Genomic DNA, 13491 nt, shown 5'->3' on the forward strand with positions numbered 1-13491 from the left:
TTTCTCTTTTCCTCTGCATTTTTACGTGAAGCGGTTAATGAATGTCAAATTTTTGCGATAAATGATATTTTAAACTTTTATAGTATTTATTTATTTTGAATTTTATTTAATTTTCAATGATAAAAGAGAAAAAAATAAAAAGTATTACTTCTATTTGAAATTTTTTTAAAAAGGATATATTCTAAAAATCACTGTTAAGGTAGTGCTTTTTTTTTTTGTAAAGTTGTTATTCACGAAACATGTAAGATAGACAGAAAACTTCAAGTGGTGGAAAAAAATGAAAAAACTATTTGTTGTTGTAGATATTATTAGAAACCGCAATAGTTATGATTTCAATAAAAAAACAATTGAGTAAAAAACTATGGATATTAAAAAGAAAACTAGCGAAAGATATAGTAGTAATATATAATAATTATGTTTGTTAATTCATAAATCATTTAAGAAAATAGTAGCATATGAAAAATATTGGATTGAAAGAAAAATTACTAGAATGATAGATACTTTTTCATTCCTATAAAGAATATTTTTTATATAAAACTTTGAAATTTGTATCAACTCTTATTTTTTATAGAAAAAATTCACATATATCTAAGAGAGACTTTATTATTATAATATTCTATCTTAAAGAGTACATTTTTTATATCTCACTGTGATACATTTTATCTTATCATGATCTATCTAAAAATTAAAGTATATTTTCTCATCTTAGAAGAAAAATATTACTATGTTTATAAAGTAATATATGCTTAATAATGAATCAATATTAAATTACACAATTTAAGAGTATAATATAATTTAGAATTAATATGTATCAAAAGTAATTTATAATTACATTAAGTAATGATAATGAAAAAGATTTCAATACGGTAAGTTTTAACTTTTTTTTTACATGATTTAATTCTAACATTCTTATTACTTTCATAAAATATTTTTATAAGATCATCTTCAATATTAAAAAAAAATAAAAACTTTTAGATTTAGATTTGTGTTTGGTGTTGCTCATAGCGTCATATCATTCATAAGAAACAAAAATATCATTTTATTTTAGTAAAAAAAAAATAATGAACTCAAACATTAATTAGTGTTAGTTTTTCATTGATTACATTTTTTTATCATGATTATAGTTTTTTTCAATCAAGGTTGTTAAAAATTGTTTTTTTTTTTCTATTATGTTTTTCAACTTCAATTGTGTGTGTAGATTTAAAGATAATGAATATGTATCAAAATCTTTTCCTTTCAAGGTTGCTATAAATTCTACATGTCATCTTCATATATTTATCGGTTATAACTAAACATGTTCAACTTCAAATATGTGTATTATATTTGTGTGGTCTATAACATATTTTTCTTAACTTTCACTTTTATTTTGATTAATTGTTTCTGAATACTATTTATATTATATTCTATCAAAAATTATAAAGGTTTTTTTTAATTGTTTATTATTTTCGTATTTGTTATGGGTCTATTAAATTCTTATCGATTTTGTTCTCATATTGCATCCTTTGTCACACGTTGAATAAAAAATGAGACACTTTGTCCTCTTACATCAGAAAAAATTTACAAAATCTACAATAAATAGTACAAAAAGTTGAGAAATTATGTGTAGAACTATATATCAATTGGTGTCATATTCATATTCAATTTTATCCCTTTTTGTGGGTACAAAACACTAACTTTTTGAATTGAAGAAAAATGTTAATGTTTCTTTGGACTAACAATAATTGTAACATTTTCTAACCAATATTTTATTCGTTGTCTCAAACTCACTGTGGAACCTTCTTTTCACTCTAATAGTCACCCCAAATCAATTTTCCTAATCTTAACTCATTGTTAAGCTTTTCTTTTAAAGTTTTTTTTTTCATTATACGCTTTTGTCACCATATTTCTACATGGAGCTATTGCTTCCTGCACCCATCAAATTTCTACCCACATTGGATTTTGTTTTCCATAACACACTAAAATAATTCCAACCCCATGTCCATTGCGCTTAATCTCCAAATCCTTTATTTGGTATATCTCAACAATGGTTGGGTTTCTTTGAAGGTCAATGTTGTGACCATGGATTAGATGATGTTTTATTGAAGTTTCTGTTATTTTTATAGGATAATTATATTTTAATCAACTTTTTTTGACTCACTTTTAATTCATTACTTCAATCACCATTAGATTATCTATTTTTATTTTTTTAGTGATGTGATGTAATGTGATGATCTAATGGTGATTGAAGTAGTGAATTAAAAGTGGGTCAAAAAAATAGATTAAAGTATCATTATCTTTTTTTGTATTAGTTGTTATTAAGATTTTTTGTTGTTGGAATGTATTGAGATTTCTCATGCTTCCTATTGGTTTTTGTCCTAACCAAGGTTAATAGATCTTTAATTTTTAGTGTTTAGTACTCTTGTCTTGAATTTCTAGGATTTTCTTCTTCTTTGTGTCTAGTAAGGTTTGTTCTTTTCAGGATTGCAATTAGGTCATTCTTTTTTTTTTCTCTTATTTCATTAATGTGTGTGTGTTTTTTTTTTGTTATTGTATACGACTTTTTTGTCTTGACAAAATATTTCATTTTATTCTAGGTTTTGGTGTCAAATCGAAAAACACAAACAAATATTTACAATCTGTCAATGCATCAAAACAATAATGCTCTTAGTTATGAAGAAAAAAAAACTAAAATAGAACAAGATTGATTTTTCTAATAATAGACTTTCACTTGACGATTCCAAAGGTCAAAATAAAAAATCATCACAAACTTGTAATCAAAATTTCAAATTATCCAATAATAAACAACGCGATAAACGTAATTTCATTGAGACCACTTGGTAAATATTTCAACCAATTTTTTTTTCCTTTCTCTCTTTTAAAGGTTTCGAAAATTACACTCATTCCTAACCTAGAAAACCTCATCCACTCACCATAAATGAGACAAAATAAACTTCATTATTTTAACTTTTTTTAAACATATTATTAAAGGTCAAACCTAACAATTAACAAACATTAGTAGTTAACCTTGAACTCTTTTGATCTTAGGAGAAATATCATTGAAAATTAATAACCACAAAATAGGGGTGGCAATGTGAGTCACCTACATTAAACTAGGTTTTGTTGTCCCATCGCAAAAGAAATGCGCGCTAATTTTTCTCTCTTCTTCTGTCCCACATAACATATGATATGATAAGGATTGTTTATTTTTTTATTTTGAATTAACAAGTATAATATAATATATCAAAAAAACAAAAAACAAAAATGTACTTTAGACGTAACCAATAGAATATTAGTTAAAAAAAATAACAATTATACAATTATACTTTTTGAATGTTGATTTTCCAATTATGACTATTAAAATTCTAAAAATCATTAATCAGGTTAGGTTCATACATTTATCTGAATATGTAATTAATAACATTTATATTTATACATATGTAACTAATACAAATAACAATGGTTGCATTATAAAGTATTTATCTTTCCGTTTAATATTAAAAATACAAAATTTATTTTTATAATTTAAATTTACTTGTGCTATACAGACCGGTTAAAATGGACCAATGGATCCAAAAATTTAATTTGTCCCACACTTTTTTATATTTACAAGTCCGCTTTCACGACTCATATCACATTGTCACCCTACCATACAAATAATAATAAATAAGTCCTTAAATGTATATACGCTGTGAATTAAAAAAAATTACTCAGGTAGATCGATGAAACACCTAGTAGTATAGTTTTATTTTCCCAGTATCTTGATCCGAAGGTTAAGGATTAATATTTTTTTTTTATAATAACAAATTATTTCTGATGCAATAAATCCGTTTTTTAAAGGTTAAGAAACTCAAATGCCATGTAAACCTTTTGGAACTTTTAATAAACCAATTTTTTTTTAGCAACTGACATGGGGTTACTTTAACCTCAGAAAAAAATGAAATATGAAAATTATGGTTGAGTAGTGAAAACACACGTTTTTGTTTTTTTTTTACATAGTTATTTTAGTTAAAAAAAATATTTGAAGAATAAAATGATAAAATGATAATTTTAATTTAAAAAATAATTAAATTTAAACTAGTGATTACTTGAAAGATAAAAGTGTTAAAAATTTGTGTACAACAAGAAAAAGAATTCTCTTTTAATTATGTTATAAATAGCTTATTTATTCGAAGTAATATTCTTTCCTATACTTATTTCAACGTGAAAAAATACAACTTTAGAAAGCCTAATAATGTTTAGGGTTTAAAATGTTGAAAAGTTCGATCCAAGTCAAGTTCTTTAAAGGACAATGATACTTTAATTCATTTTATTGATATATTTTTAACTTATTACTTTAATCACCATTAGATCATCACATTATATCACTTGAAAGAATCAAAATAAATGATCTAATAGTGATTGAAGAAGTGAATTAAAAGTGGATCAAAAAAGTTGGGTTAAACTATCTTTATCCTTTTTTAAAATTCACTAGTCTGGCTGTTTTCCCTATCAGTGCATTAGAATGAGCAAATCCAAGTCTGTGCCCTCAAATAGGTATCCAAACACTCTAAAACATTCACTGGGTGGGTTGGGTTGATTCATATATTTTTGGATGGACACAACAAAATACTAGTTGAAGAAATAACGAATATCAATCAGGTAACACAACAATATAACGAAATATGGAGAAATAAGAAAAATTTAAAATCTAAAGAAAAAAAGAAGAAGAAATTCCCAGACACCGAAAAGGGGTCACAAAACGGCAAAAATGGAAAGTGTGGGAAGAATGGCTTGAGTGGAGAGTTCATTAAAAGCTGTTGCAGGGGTGCTTGGTTTGAATTTCAGTACCAGTTGAAGTGCAATTGCCATGGACATATGAGATTGGAACCATGTGTTGTACTGTTTCGTTTTCTTTGGGTCAATTCAAACACAACAGAGACAAGGGATTGCAATTACCTACCACTGTCGTATAGTTATAGTATCCGCTGTGGGGCGTTTTGGTCAGTTTGGTTTCGACTAGTTCGTTCGAGGAGTACGAGGGCAATAAGTTCGTGCACGTACTAATATTGACCAGAATGAAAACTTTTCATATTCACCAAATGAAAGATAGCAACTTTTCGGATTGGTGCAGAATAAAATGGTCGAACTGCAAAAATCATTTAACCGAACTGAACAGAAATGACTTGTTAAAAGAGAACAAATGATGAATAAATATGTCAAGGCTGATCCATTTTTACTCACCACCTTAAAAAATCAACACCTCTGCATTCAACTTTATTTTTCGTTTGTGTATGAAGTAAATATTAATCGATATCAACAAAACCTAGGGTTAGCTAATCAAATGAGTAATGACATAAATAGATGAAAGGTTTCAGTTGTACGCATGAGAAAACATGCCAATAAATTAACTCGGACTATATTAAACCAGGGGGGAAAATAGGTTTATGATACAGCATCAACTATATCTAGAAACAACTTTTCTCGAGAACAATGAAATAAAGTCACTATCTATACATAGTTAAAACAAGGCCAGGTGCGGTGAGAATAAAAATACATAATTCCTGCCTTCCTGTGAATTCTAATACAGATAGCCTCTACAATTTACCATGGTCTCCAAGTCACCTTGAATTCGCAAACAAACCAATGATGATTTCATTTCTTAGTTAATATTCCATGTACTGAGATGGTGGAGGGCTTGTTTTGGCCTTCTCAGGACCTGCAAAATGGTTTAATATCAGAAAATGAGACAGTACAGAGAAATTGATAATAAGCCAGATCCAAATTCAACAGGTTTTGCTGAGAAAATGAAGGACGATCATGACACCTACTAGGTGAATTAGCACTTTGAACAAGATGAAGTTCCCAATATTATATTAAAGCAATTTGAGGAATTAGGAGGACATACCACTGATCCCACGGATCTCCACTTCTCTCCATTCTTGCACAAGGGCACAGCAGCAACACATCAAATGAGAGAGGAAATCATCGACAAAGCCCCCCTAGCATAGAAAGTAGCTGTGGGTAAAAAAATTCAAAGAAACCAACAAATGTGTATGCATCATACTAATTCCAGTGCTCAAATTTTGACACATCTATAATTTTAACTCGACTTGAAAATTGGATGAACAGAACCTACTTTTAATAATAAGAGTTGGTACGAATTGCATAAACATGGATTAATAATACTGAATAATATGACCATGCTTAAAAAAAGGTGGGCACTATGGAACATGTCCAGTAGAATATGAGACATTTACAATGAATATGCAATGTGCATCTTAAAAGCTTATGATATCCAAAAATCCCAAACACTAGTTGTACCAAAAAAGAGGGAATGAGATGTCATATTTATGCAGAGAAGGAAGGAAGTATTACTGTGATGTTCAACATCTTCCGAAGTTTCCTCCTTACGCAGCAAGTATAGCAACAACAAGACAAAATTAATGAATATGCCATCAAGTCATTACATGCTTCTCCAGAGGCTGAAAAAAAAAAGAAGAAGCTGAAATCGTAGTAACAAAGCCTCAATAATGCTCATAGTGTTTCAAACCAACCAGATTGAAGGTAAGAATAACAAGCAAAGAGAAAGTTTTGTAACTGAGAACCCTTAGCATTAACTTTTAACTTATGGAAAAGTTCTCAATTACATAAAAGCATGTCATTATTATGTCAAATTAGATGAACATGGGATTATGTGGCACAAGATGTCACCATGATACTACAGAGGCTGTCCTCAAAACAATGTTTTAACTAAATTTATTAAAATTAAGGCTTTCCAAATAGTGGGTCTGCATGGGCCTGGGTGGTCTGAGTCTTTATCATCTTTGGTCTCCACAACAAAAGAAAGGGCACACAAGACTTCAGCTATTAAAGGCCCATAAGAAAGATTCATGATCCATTTAATAGTAACACATTATATCATAGCTAACTTACATATGGGCCTGTTTCTTGCAACAGAAGCAATCTTTGAAAATGTTCCACATGGATAGAAGAATGTCTTCATACCTGCAGTGCAAATGTTATACTTGTTATTAGGAATTGGAAGTACACAGGTATTGGATGCTCTCCTGAGCTAACTTATTTTTATGTGTACTATTTCCACGTTTTTTTTTTTCATTCAAAGGACAGATGTCCAGTTCTTACGATAATTTCTATCCAATCACAACATAAGAGATTTTCAAAGCTCTATGACGCTATCCCTTGACAAACCATTGACCTCTAATTCTTTCTAAATGGTTACTCTAACTAGAGATAGTGTAACCTCTATCTAATCTATTCTCCTAATTGATGTTTCTTCAAGACATACCCACATAAGTCCAAACTACCAAAGAGAAGCTTCTACCATTTTTTTCTTGAGTAGGTATGACCCCAAGTGTCCATATATTTCATTCATTCATAGTCCTATCTTGTCTAGTATGAGCACCGATTAACCCAACATTTTCTTCTATGCTAAATCGACCCTATTTTGTCGTTATACTTTTACCACCCAATACTCAGTTGTATAAAACATTAACATGCTTATAACTATACGGTAACTTTTGACTTAAGCTTCAGTCTTATATATCCTATTTTCTAATTCTCATGCAGCTGTCTATTTCATCCAATTAGTGTTGAGCAGCATATCATGCAAAACCACATTCCTATTAGTGTAACTTGAGAAAATTAAAATTTTGTAAAAGAGAAAGAAAGTCAAATTAAACAAGTATTTCAACTGAGTAGATCCCAAACAAAGGAAGGCGGACCACCGAAACATTTTACCTCAACAGAGACATGCTGAACGTTAAATAGTTTAAAAAGTTTGAAAAATAAACCTCAATTTGATGGCAAAAGGAACACGGATTTGTGGCTGGGATTTTGTAGCACCATGCATGATAAAGGGTTACAGACTACTAAACTAGTGGCGCTGACATATTGGAAATGAACAAGAAAAGGCATTACCATTCGTTGATAAGGCTACAAAAACACTGAGCAATAATATGCAGGTAATAAACCTCAGAAGAGTAAATGGTAAACAGAACCTAAAAAAAATCAAGCAAGAGAGAACATACAGAGTGAAGGCTCAGAACAACAAGCAAGTAAATCAGTGTGCCAATCTTCTTCCTGATAAGAACCCCCAGCTGATACTAGATCCTTTTGCGCAACTGAATATCTGTTGGGATCAATATGAGTTAGTAATAAGAATGGTAAAGATATACAAATTATTAGAAATAGCTATTGTTGATAGCATCCGACTGGAATAAAGGGATGGAATGGAAGAAGCAGGAACTTTTAGAGTAGTCAAAACTAAATTGACTTCCTAGATGACAGAGGGGTAAGGTTAAAAATTCACATATGTATTCTGACTTTTGGTAAACTAGCTATCCTGAGTGAACCTACAAAAACATTGAAGTCGAGGAAGAGAGAAATGAATAACCTTGACTGTGAATGCTTATCAACTTTTGCATGATGTTTTTCATCAGATGAATGCTCATTGTCACTGTGGTCTTTAGAATAATTGTATTCCTCTTTCTTGTGATTTTTCTCTGGGGAAGACTTCTCTGGAACAGAATAGGCTGCAACTTCTGTGACATCTAGTAAACGTTGAATAACTTGACACTGATTCATATCCAAATTTGCTTGTGACCGTTGTAGCTCTAATTTAAGCTTTTCATTTTCTTTTTTAAGCGCTTCAGTGAAAGAACAGTTGGGATAAGAACAGGATAGTGTTTTTTTCAACACAGCAGTGTCATCTATGTCAGGTTCTGGTTTAAAAATAACTGTCTGCGCCTTTTGGTCATCATCATCCAATGTGTATTCACGTTGATCCATCTCAATAACTTCAAGTCTCTCCTGAATATTCCAGAGAATGAGAGAAGTAATAGATTGTTAACCATATTTTGATACCAAATTTATAATAGCAGATGCTACCATTACATTGACAGAGCAGTTCATAATCCTCATAAATATTGAGATTCGCACAATCCAGAAATAAAAATTTTTCACAACAGCCACACTCGCATACACATGTACATATATACACATACACACTCACAGTAGAGAAACAGGGATTTGATTAATTGGTTGATGGCTTACAACTTGGGCTAGTGCCCTATTTTATAGTGGTGCCGGTGCTGATTGGAAACTAAGGTAAAAGCAAAAGTATTGCTTGACTCTATTCACAGGATCACAATACAGAAGGAACCAGACTAATGAGTTCAACCATAATTTACAAGAAATGCTTTGTTGTCCTCGTACCAAATAGTACGACACAGCATCAAGGGACATAATTGTGTGGATACATCTAATGAAGAAACAGGGGCCCTTTTCTGTATAAGAATGTCTTAAAGTGTGAATCTTGATATGACTTTCAACAACAGAATTGAAGTAAATGTTATTTAAGCCAAGTTCTTTAGTTTAGGAGTGATCAACAATAAAAAAGATCATTCACAGCTAGAGATAGCATATAATCGAACACAGCAAAAACAAAAATAGAAGCAGATACCCTGACTCTAGCATTATCCACAAGAGTAATGAGAGGAACAAGACGCAGGTATCTATCAATTTCATTCTGAGCCTTCCTGAACTGATAAACAATGTTCCAGCCCATAGCCAGCAGATAGAGGTAGCTACGGTCCTGACAACTATTGACCAATATATAAGACCTTCTGAGGGCATCTTCCAACTGCTCCAGAGGCTCCCTAGTTTCTGGGTACCTCTTCAGCTCTGAGATCTTGAGCTGCTCCAGCAAATTCCCAATCAACTTCAGATGCTGTGCAAACTGCCTGCAGTTCTTCTTATGCATCCGTGCAGTGCTTGCAGCTCTCACAATCATCCCAATCAGCTTCACAGCGTCTACACCAGTCAACTGGGCCACATTCGCAAGATCCCCTATTTGATCCCATGACGCCATGCTCTCTGCAAGTCAACCTAAAATCCAGTCACATCAGTTCCTTTCGAACATGCAATTCAATCCTTAATCTCATCATGACAATCGGAATAAATTCTTAAAAATAATATCAAAAAATGGAACAAATTATACCGGTGATCATTAAAAAATTGGAATAAATATTCATCATTTAAAAAAAAAACATGCACGAAAATTATTTATTCCTTGTAAGAGAATATACCTTTAACTAATAATAAAATTGACTGCTCCACTCACACAGTCCCACAGCGAAAGTCGAAGACGAGGCGAAACAGGAAACCAAGACGAGGCAGGCGAAACAGGAAATGAATGTTTCAGGCCGGATCAAGCATTCCGCAGAAAATGTTCCTCAAAAAATAGCATTGGCTTTGAGATCTCAACTATTCAGACACAGCCACGCCGGAAAAAATGGCAAATACAATTAACTCAGTCAAGAAAACAAATAAACAAAAAAAATCTTGAAGCTGAAGAAACATGAGATAAGATCACTACATTCCAGCGTAAAATCTGTAACTAAAATAGTAAACACATCCAAATCCTGTTCAATCTATTTATGTATGGATTAACTTTATAAAAAGAAGGAAATAAAGCAACTGAGTTGAGAAGCGAGTTGGTATGCATGATTACACATTTTCATCTCACGGAATGCATCAATCAGACGCAAATGCAGCGAGTGGTTACTGTTTTCGTTAACATTGGCTTGTGAGGAGCCTTACTTACACGAAAGAGAAGAGAGGAAAAAAGGAGCATAGAATTCAGGTGATGACAGACATTGCTATGCGCAAAGGAGCGCTTCTGAATCACTCTTTGTCTCTCTCTTGCTCTTATCGCTCACAGTTTCGGTTCGGTGCTGTTTTGTGCAGTGCAGAGCTTGACCGCATGTGATGCCACCTCACACAACCAAAGTACCCTCCGTCTTAACCTGTTATTACGACAATGCCACCCTCGGTTTCACGGACTGTAAAACTGTAACGGCGTCACACGACATGTTGCCTTTGTAGAAGGTATTGAGTGAGAGTAGGGAATGAATGTAAGAGAGTTATTTAATGGTGTGCCAGCTGGCACCGGTAAGTAGTTGAAGCAATGTGCATGAACAGTTGCCCTCTGAGTTTGCCAACAAATGAAACCCACTTACCAAAGTTTAATAGGACCTAGCATAGGTAGGGATACAAAAATTAAGTAAGTAATATATAAATTATGTGAAAAGATTCTACGATCAATTATGATAATATATCTTTTATATTTAATCACGGCGTAATTTTGTTTTATATTTTATATTTATAAATAGAGTGTTTATTAAGATTTTTTTTATTGAAAGTTATTTTTTTTATATTTTTAGTTAACTATATATTCTTAAACTTTTCTATTAATATGTAAATGTTATTTTATTTCGTTCACTGATTAACTTATTAACACAATTTTCATACCATTACTTATGACTGTTGTGGATGGTATAGTGTCTTCACTGTAACATAGGGACAGTTTGGGCTCTTTACTATTTTGTATGTTTAAGATAAAAATAATAATTAAATATATTTGATAAAGTTAAATTTTTTTTAATAAAATTAGCAGAATAAGATAACAGTTCTAAGTAAGTATTGAATGGACTAACTGAAAATTTATAATAAAGATTAGGTTTTTTATTAAATGTGTTTTTTCAATTTATAATGAAAATTAAAATTAAATTTTTTTTGAAATTTTAATTCAATTTAGTCTTTTAATTTTAAATAAATTTAATCATTTTTTACAACCAAATTTTGTTTTATTTTATTTAACTTTTCAAATGCATTTCATTATAACATTTGAATTGTTTATACAGTTTGACATATATTTATTTTAAAATTAATAAAAAAATTATCATAAAACATATTTAAGACGTCAAATAAATTTAATAAATTTGATTAAGAAAACTAAATTCACATAATTCTAAGATTGAGAGACTAAATTGGAACTCGAGTTTTGAAAATGGAGTAATTCTAACTTTTATAATAAAAGTTGAGACAAAAAACACTTAAATTTTTTAAATTTTATTTTTAAAAGCATTAATATTTAATTTTATAAATTTAAAACTGACTAATATATAAAACTAAGAATATACCCAAACTATAATTTTTTAAATATCTAAGAACTAAAGAAAATAAAAAAAAATTATCCAAGAGAAAAAAAAAAAGGAATCTCTTGATGGGTGACAAAAAGATGGTGTTATTGGTTGGTTAGATAGGAAGTTGGGAGGTTGAAAAGGAAGAGAGAAAAAGCAAAAAGCAAAAAAGAGGTATCATCAGTACCAAACAGCATTGAAGAAAAAACACAGGAAGATGCTAATAACGTGATTTAAGGATTAATAAGGAGATTAATTGTTAAAGGAAAAAGGCAATTACGAAAGAAGGGTAAGGAGTATATTCCATCTTTCTTCTGCATTGGAACCGTGAACACTGAACATAAATTCATTGATATTAAATGAGGCAAGTGCAAGGCGAAAGAGGATAACACAGAAACCATGTAGTGAGGTGCACGTGGTCTCCACTCTTTTATGTTTCGCTGTTCCCAACTTCATGCTTCCAAATTATCACCAATTACAGATCCTGCCATGCCTCTGTTATAACCTATAAATATTAAATACTCGAATTTAATTTTATACATCTTCATTAATTATTTATTTATTATAATTTTACTTTTCATAAATTACTATTATTCATCGTGCTCTGTATCATATAGTTTTTTCATGCTTGACATTGTTAAGTGGATTATCCATAATGAAATATGTATCTAGTACCAATTCCACTAAATGATAAAAATGTTATTACTAATCAATTATTCTTTTTTCTCATTCTTTAACAAGAACAAAAAATATAAAAAGAATAAGCAATGGTAATACTAATATTCGTGTAGGAAACAACACATTAACCTTTTTTCCAATAAAATTAAAGATATTATAATATAATAGGGTGGTAGTAATTTCCAACAGAACGATGTGTAAACTTGTATGATTTTTTCTCTTTTTGGCTCGCACTTATATATTTATATATAAAAAAACAAGTTTTTCATATGATATTTCATGTATTATATAAATGTTTACTAGCCAATTTCACATATTAATTTTTTTTCCTTTTCCGAACTGTTTTATAAGGTTGCAGCTAACCATTCTCAAACATTTACTTAACGAAAAGGTTTATATATATCTCAAATTCCTAAGAAAAAAGGTTTATAGTCTTTTTTTATATAATACTAGCACACAGATGATATCGTGTATGTGTGTTTATATTTTTTAATTTTTAAAAAATTTAAATTAAAATCAATAACAAATATATAATTTATTTTTAAAATAATTATTAAATATAGTATTAAAAAAATATATATAATTTTTTTAAATAATAATTTAAGACAAAAAAATATTCTAAAATAATGATTAAAAGTAAATTTGGTATTATAAAATGTGAAAAAAAAATGCTCCTTATGTATTATTATAAATTAGTTTTATTAATATTTATTTACTGTGCAACTCCTATCTGCATACTTAAACATATAGACTACATTTTAAAACATAATCCAAAATTCATAGTAAAAGCATGTATCAATACTCAATATTCATATGGTAGTATACAATTAAAATATTTTATTTTATTTTCTCT

General features: G+C 29.9%; 1 protein-coding gene across 4 annotated transcripts; it reads right to left on the bottom strand.

Moving 5' to 3' along the window:
- Positions 1-5352: 5352 nt before the first annotated feature.
- LOC114174068 (cell number regulator 13-like) lies at positions 5353-10869 on the bottom strand. 4 transcript variants are annotated; one of them, XM_028058812.1, is made up of 9 exons: positions 10583-10869; positions 10065-10242; positions 9440-9852; positions 8372-8787; positions 8007-8107; positions 6892-6963; positions 6334-6440; positions 5864-5957; positions 5353-5674 (listed from the first exon to the last, which is right to left on the bottom strand). In XM_028058812.1, the coding sequence occupies exons 3-9, from the start codon at positions 9845-9847 to the stop codon at positions 5622-5624; spliced, it is 1251 nt and encodes a 416-aa protein (XP_027914613.1). In that variant the 5' UTR covers positions 9848-9852; positions 10065-10242; positions 10583-10869; the 3' UTR covers positions 5353-5621. The 4 variants fall into 4 exon arrangements, with proteins under 4 accessions (XP_027914613.1, XP_027914610.1, XP_085526268.1 ...); XM_028058809.2 differs by having other exon boundaries at positions 9440-9864; positions 10583-10868; XM_085670142.1 differs by having other exon boundaries at positions 9440-9864; positions 10579-10719.
- Between the last annotated feature and the right edge of the window lie 2622 nt (positions 10870-13491).

The sequence above is a fragment of the Vigna unguiculata genome, chromosome 2 (genome assembly GCF_037176805.1).
Source record: "Vigna unguiculata cultivar grain cowpea cultivar isolate G323 ecotype 2 chromosome 2, ASM3717680v1, whole genome shotgun sequence".
NCBI lineage: Eukaryota > Viridiplantae > Streptophyta > Magnoliopsida > Fabales > Fabaceae > Vigna > Vigna unguiculata.

Excerpts from the sequence above, each read along its gene's own strand:
- LOC114174068 (XM_028058812.1), bottom strand. The coding sequence starts at position 9,847 with ATGGCGTCATGGGATCAAATAGGGGATCTTGCGAATGTGGCCCAGTTG. Across the intron at positions 8,788-9,439 it reads TGGATAATGCTAGAGTCAGG|GAGAGACTTGAAGTTATTGA; the intron begins GTATCTGCTTCT and ends TGGAATATTCAG. Across the intron at positions 6,964-8,006 it reads TTGTTCTGAGCCTTCACTCT|GTATGAAGACATTCTTCTAT; the intron begins GTATGTTCTCTC and ends TTTGCACTGCAG.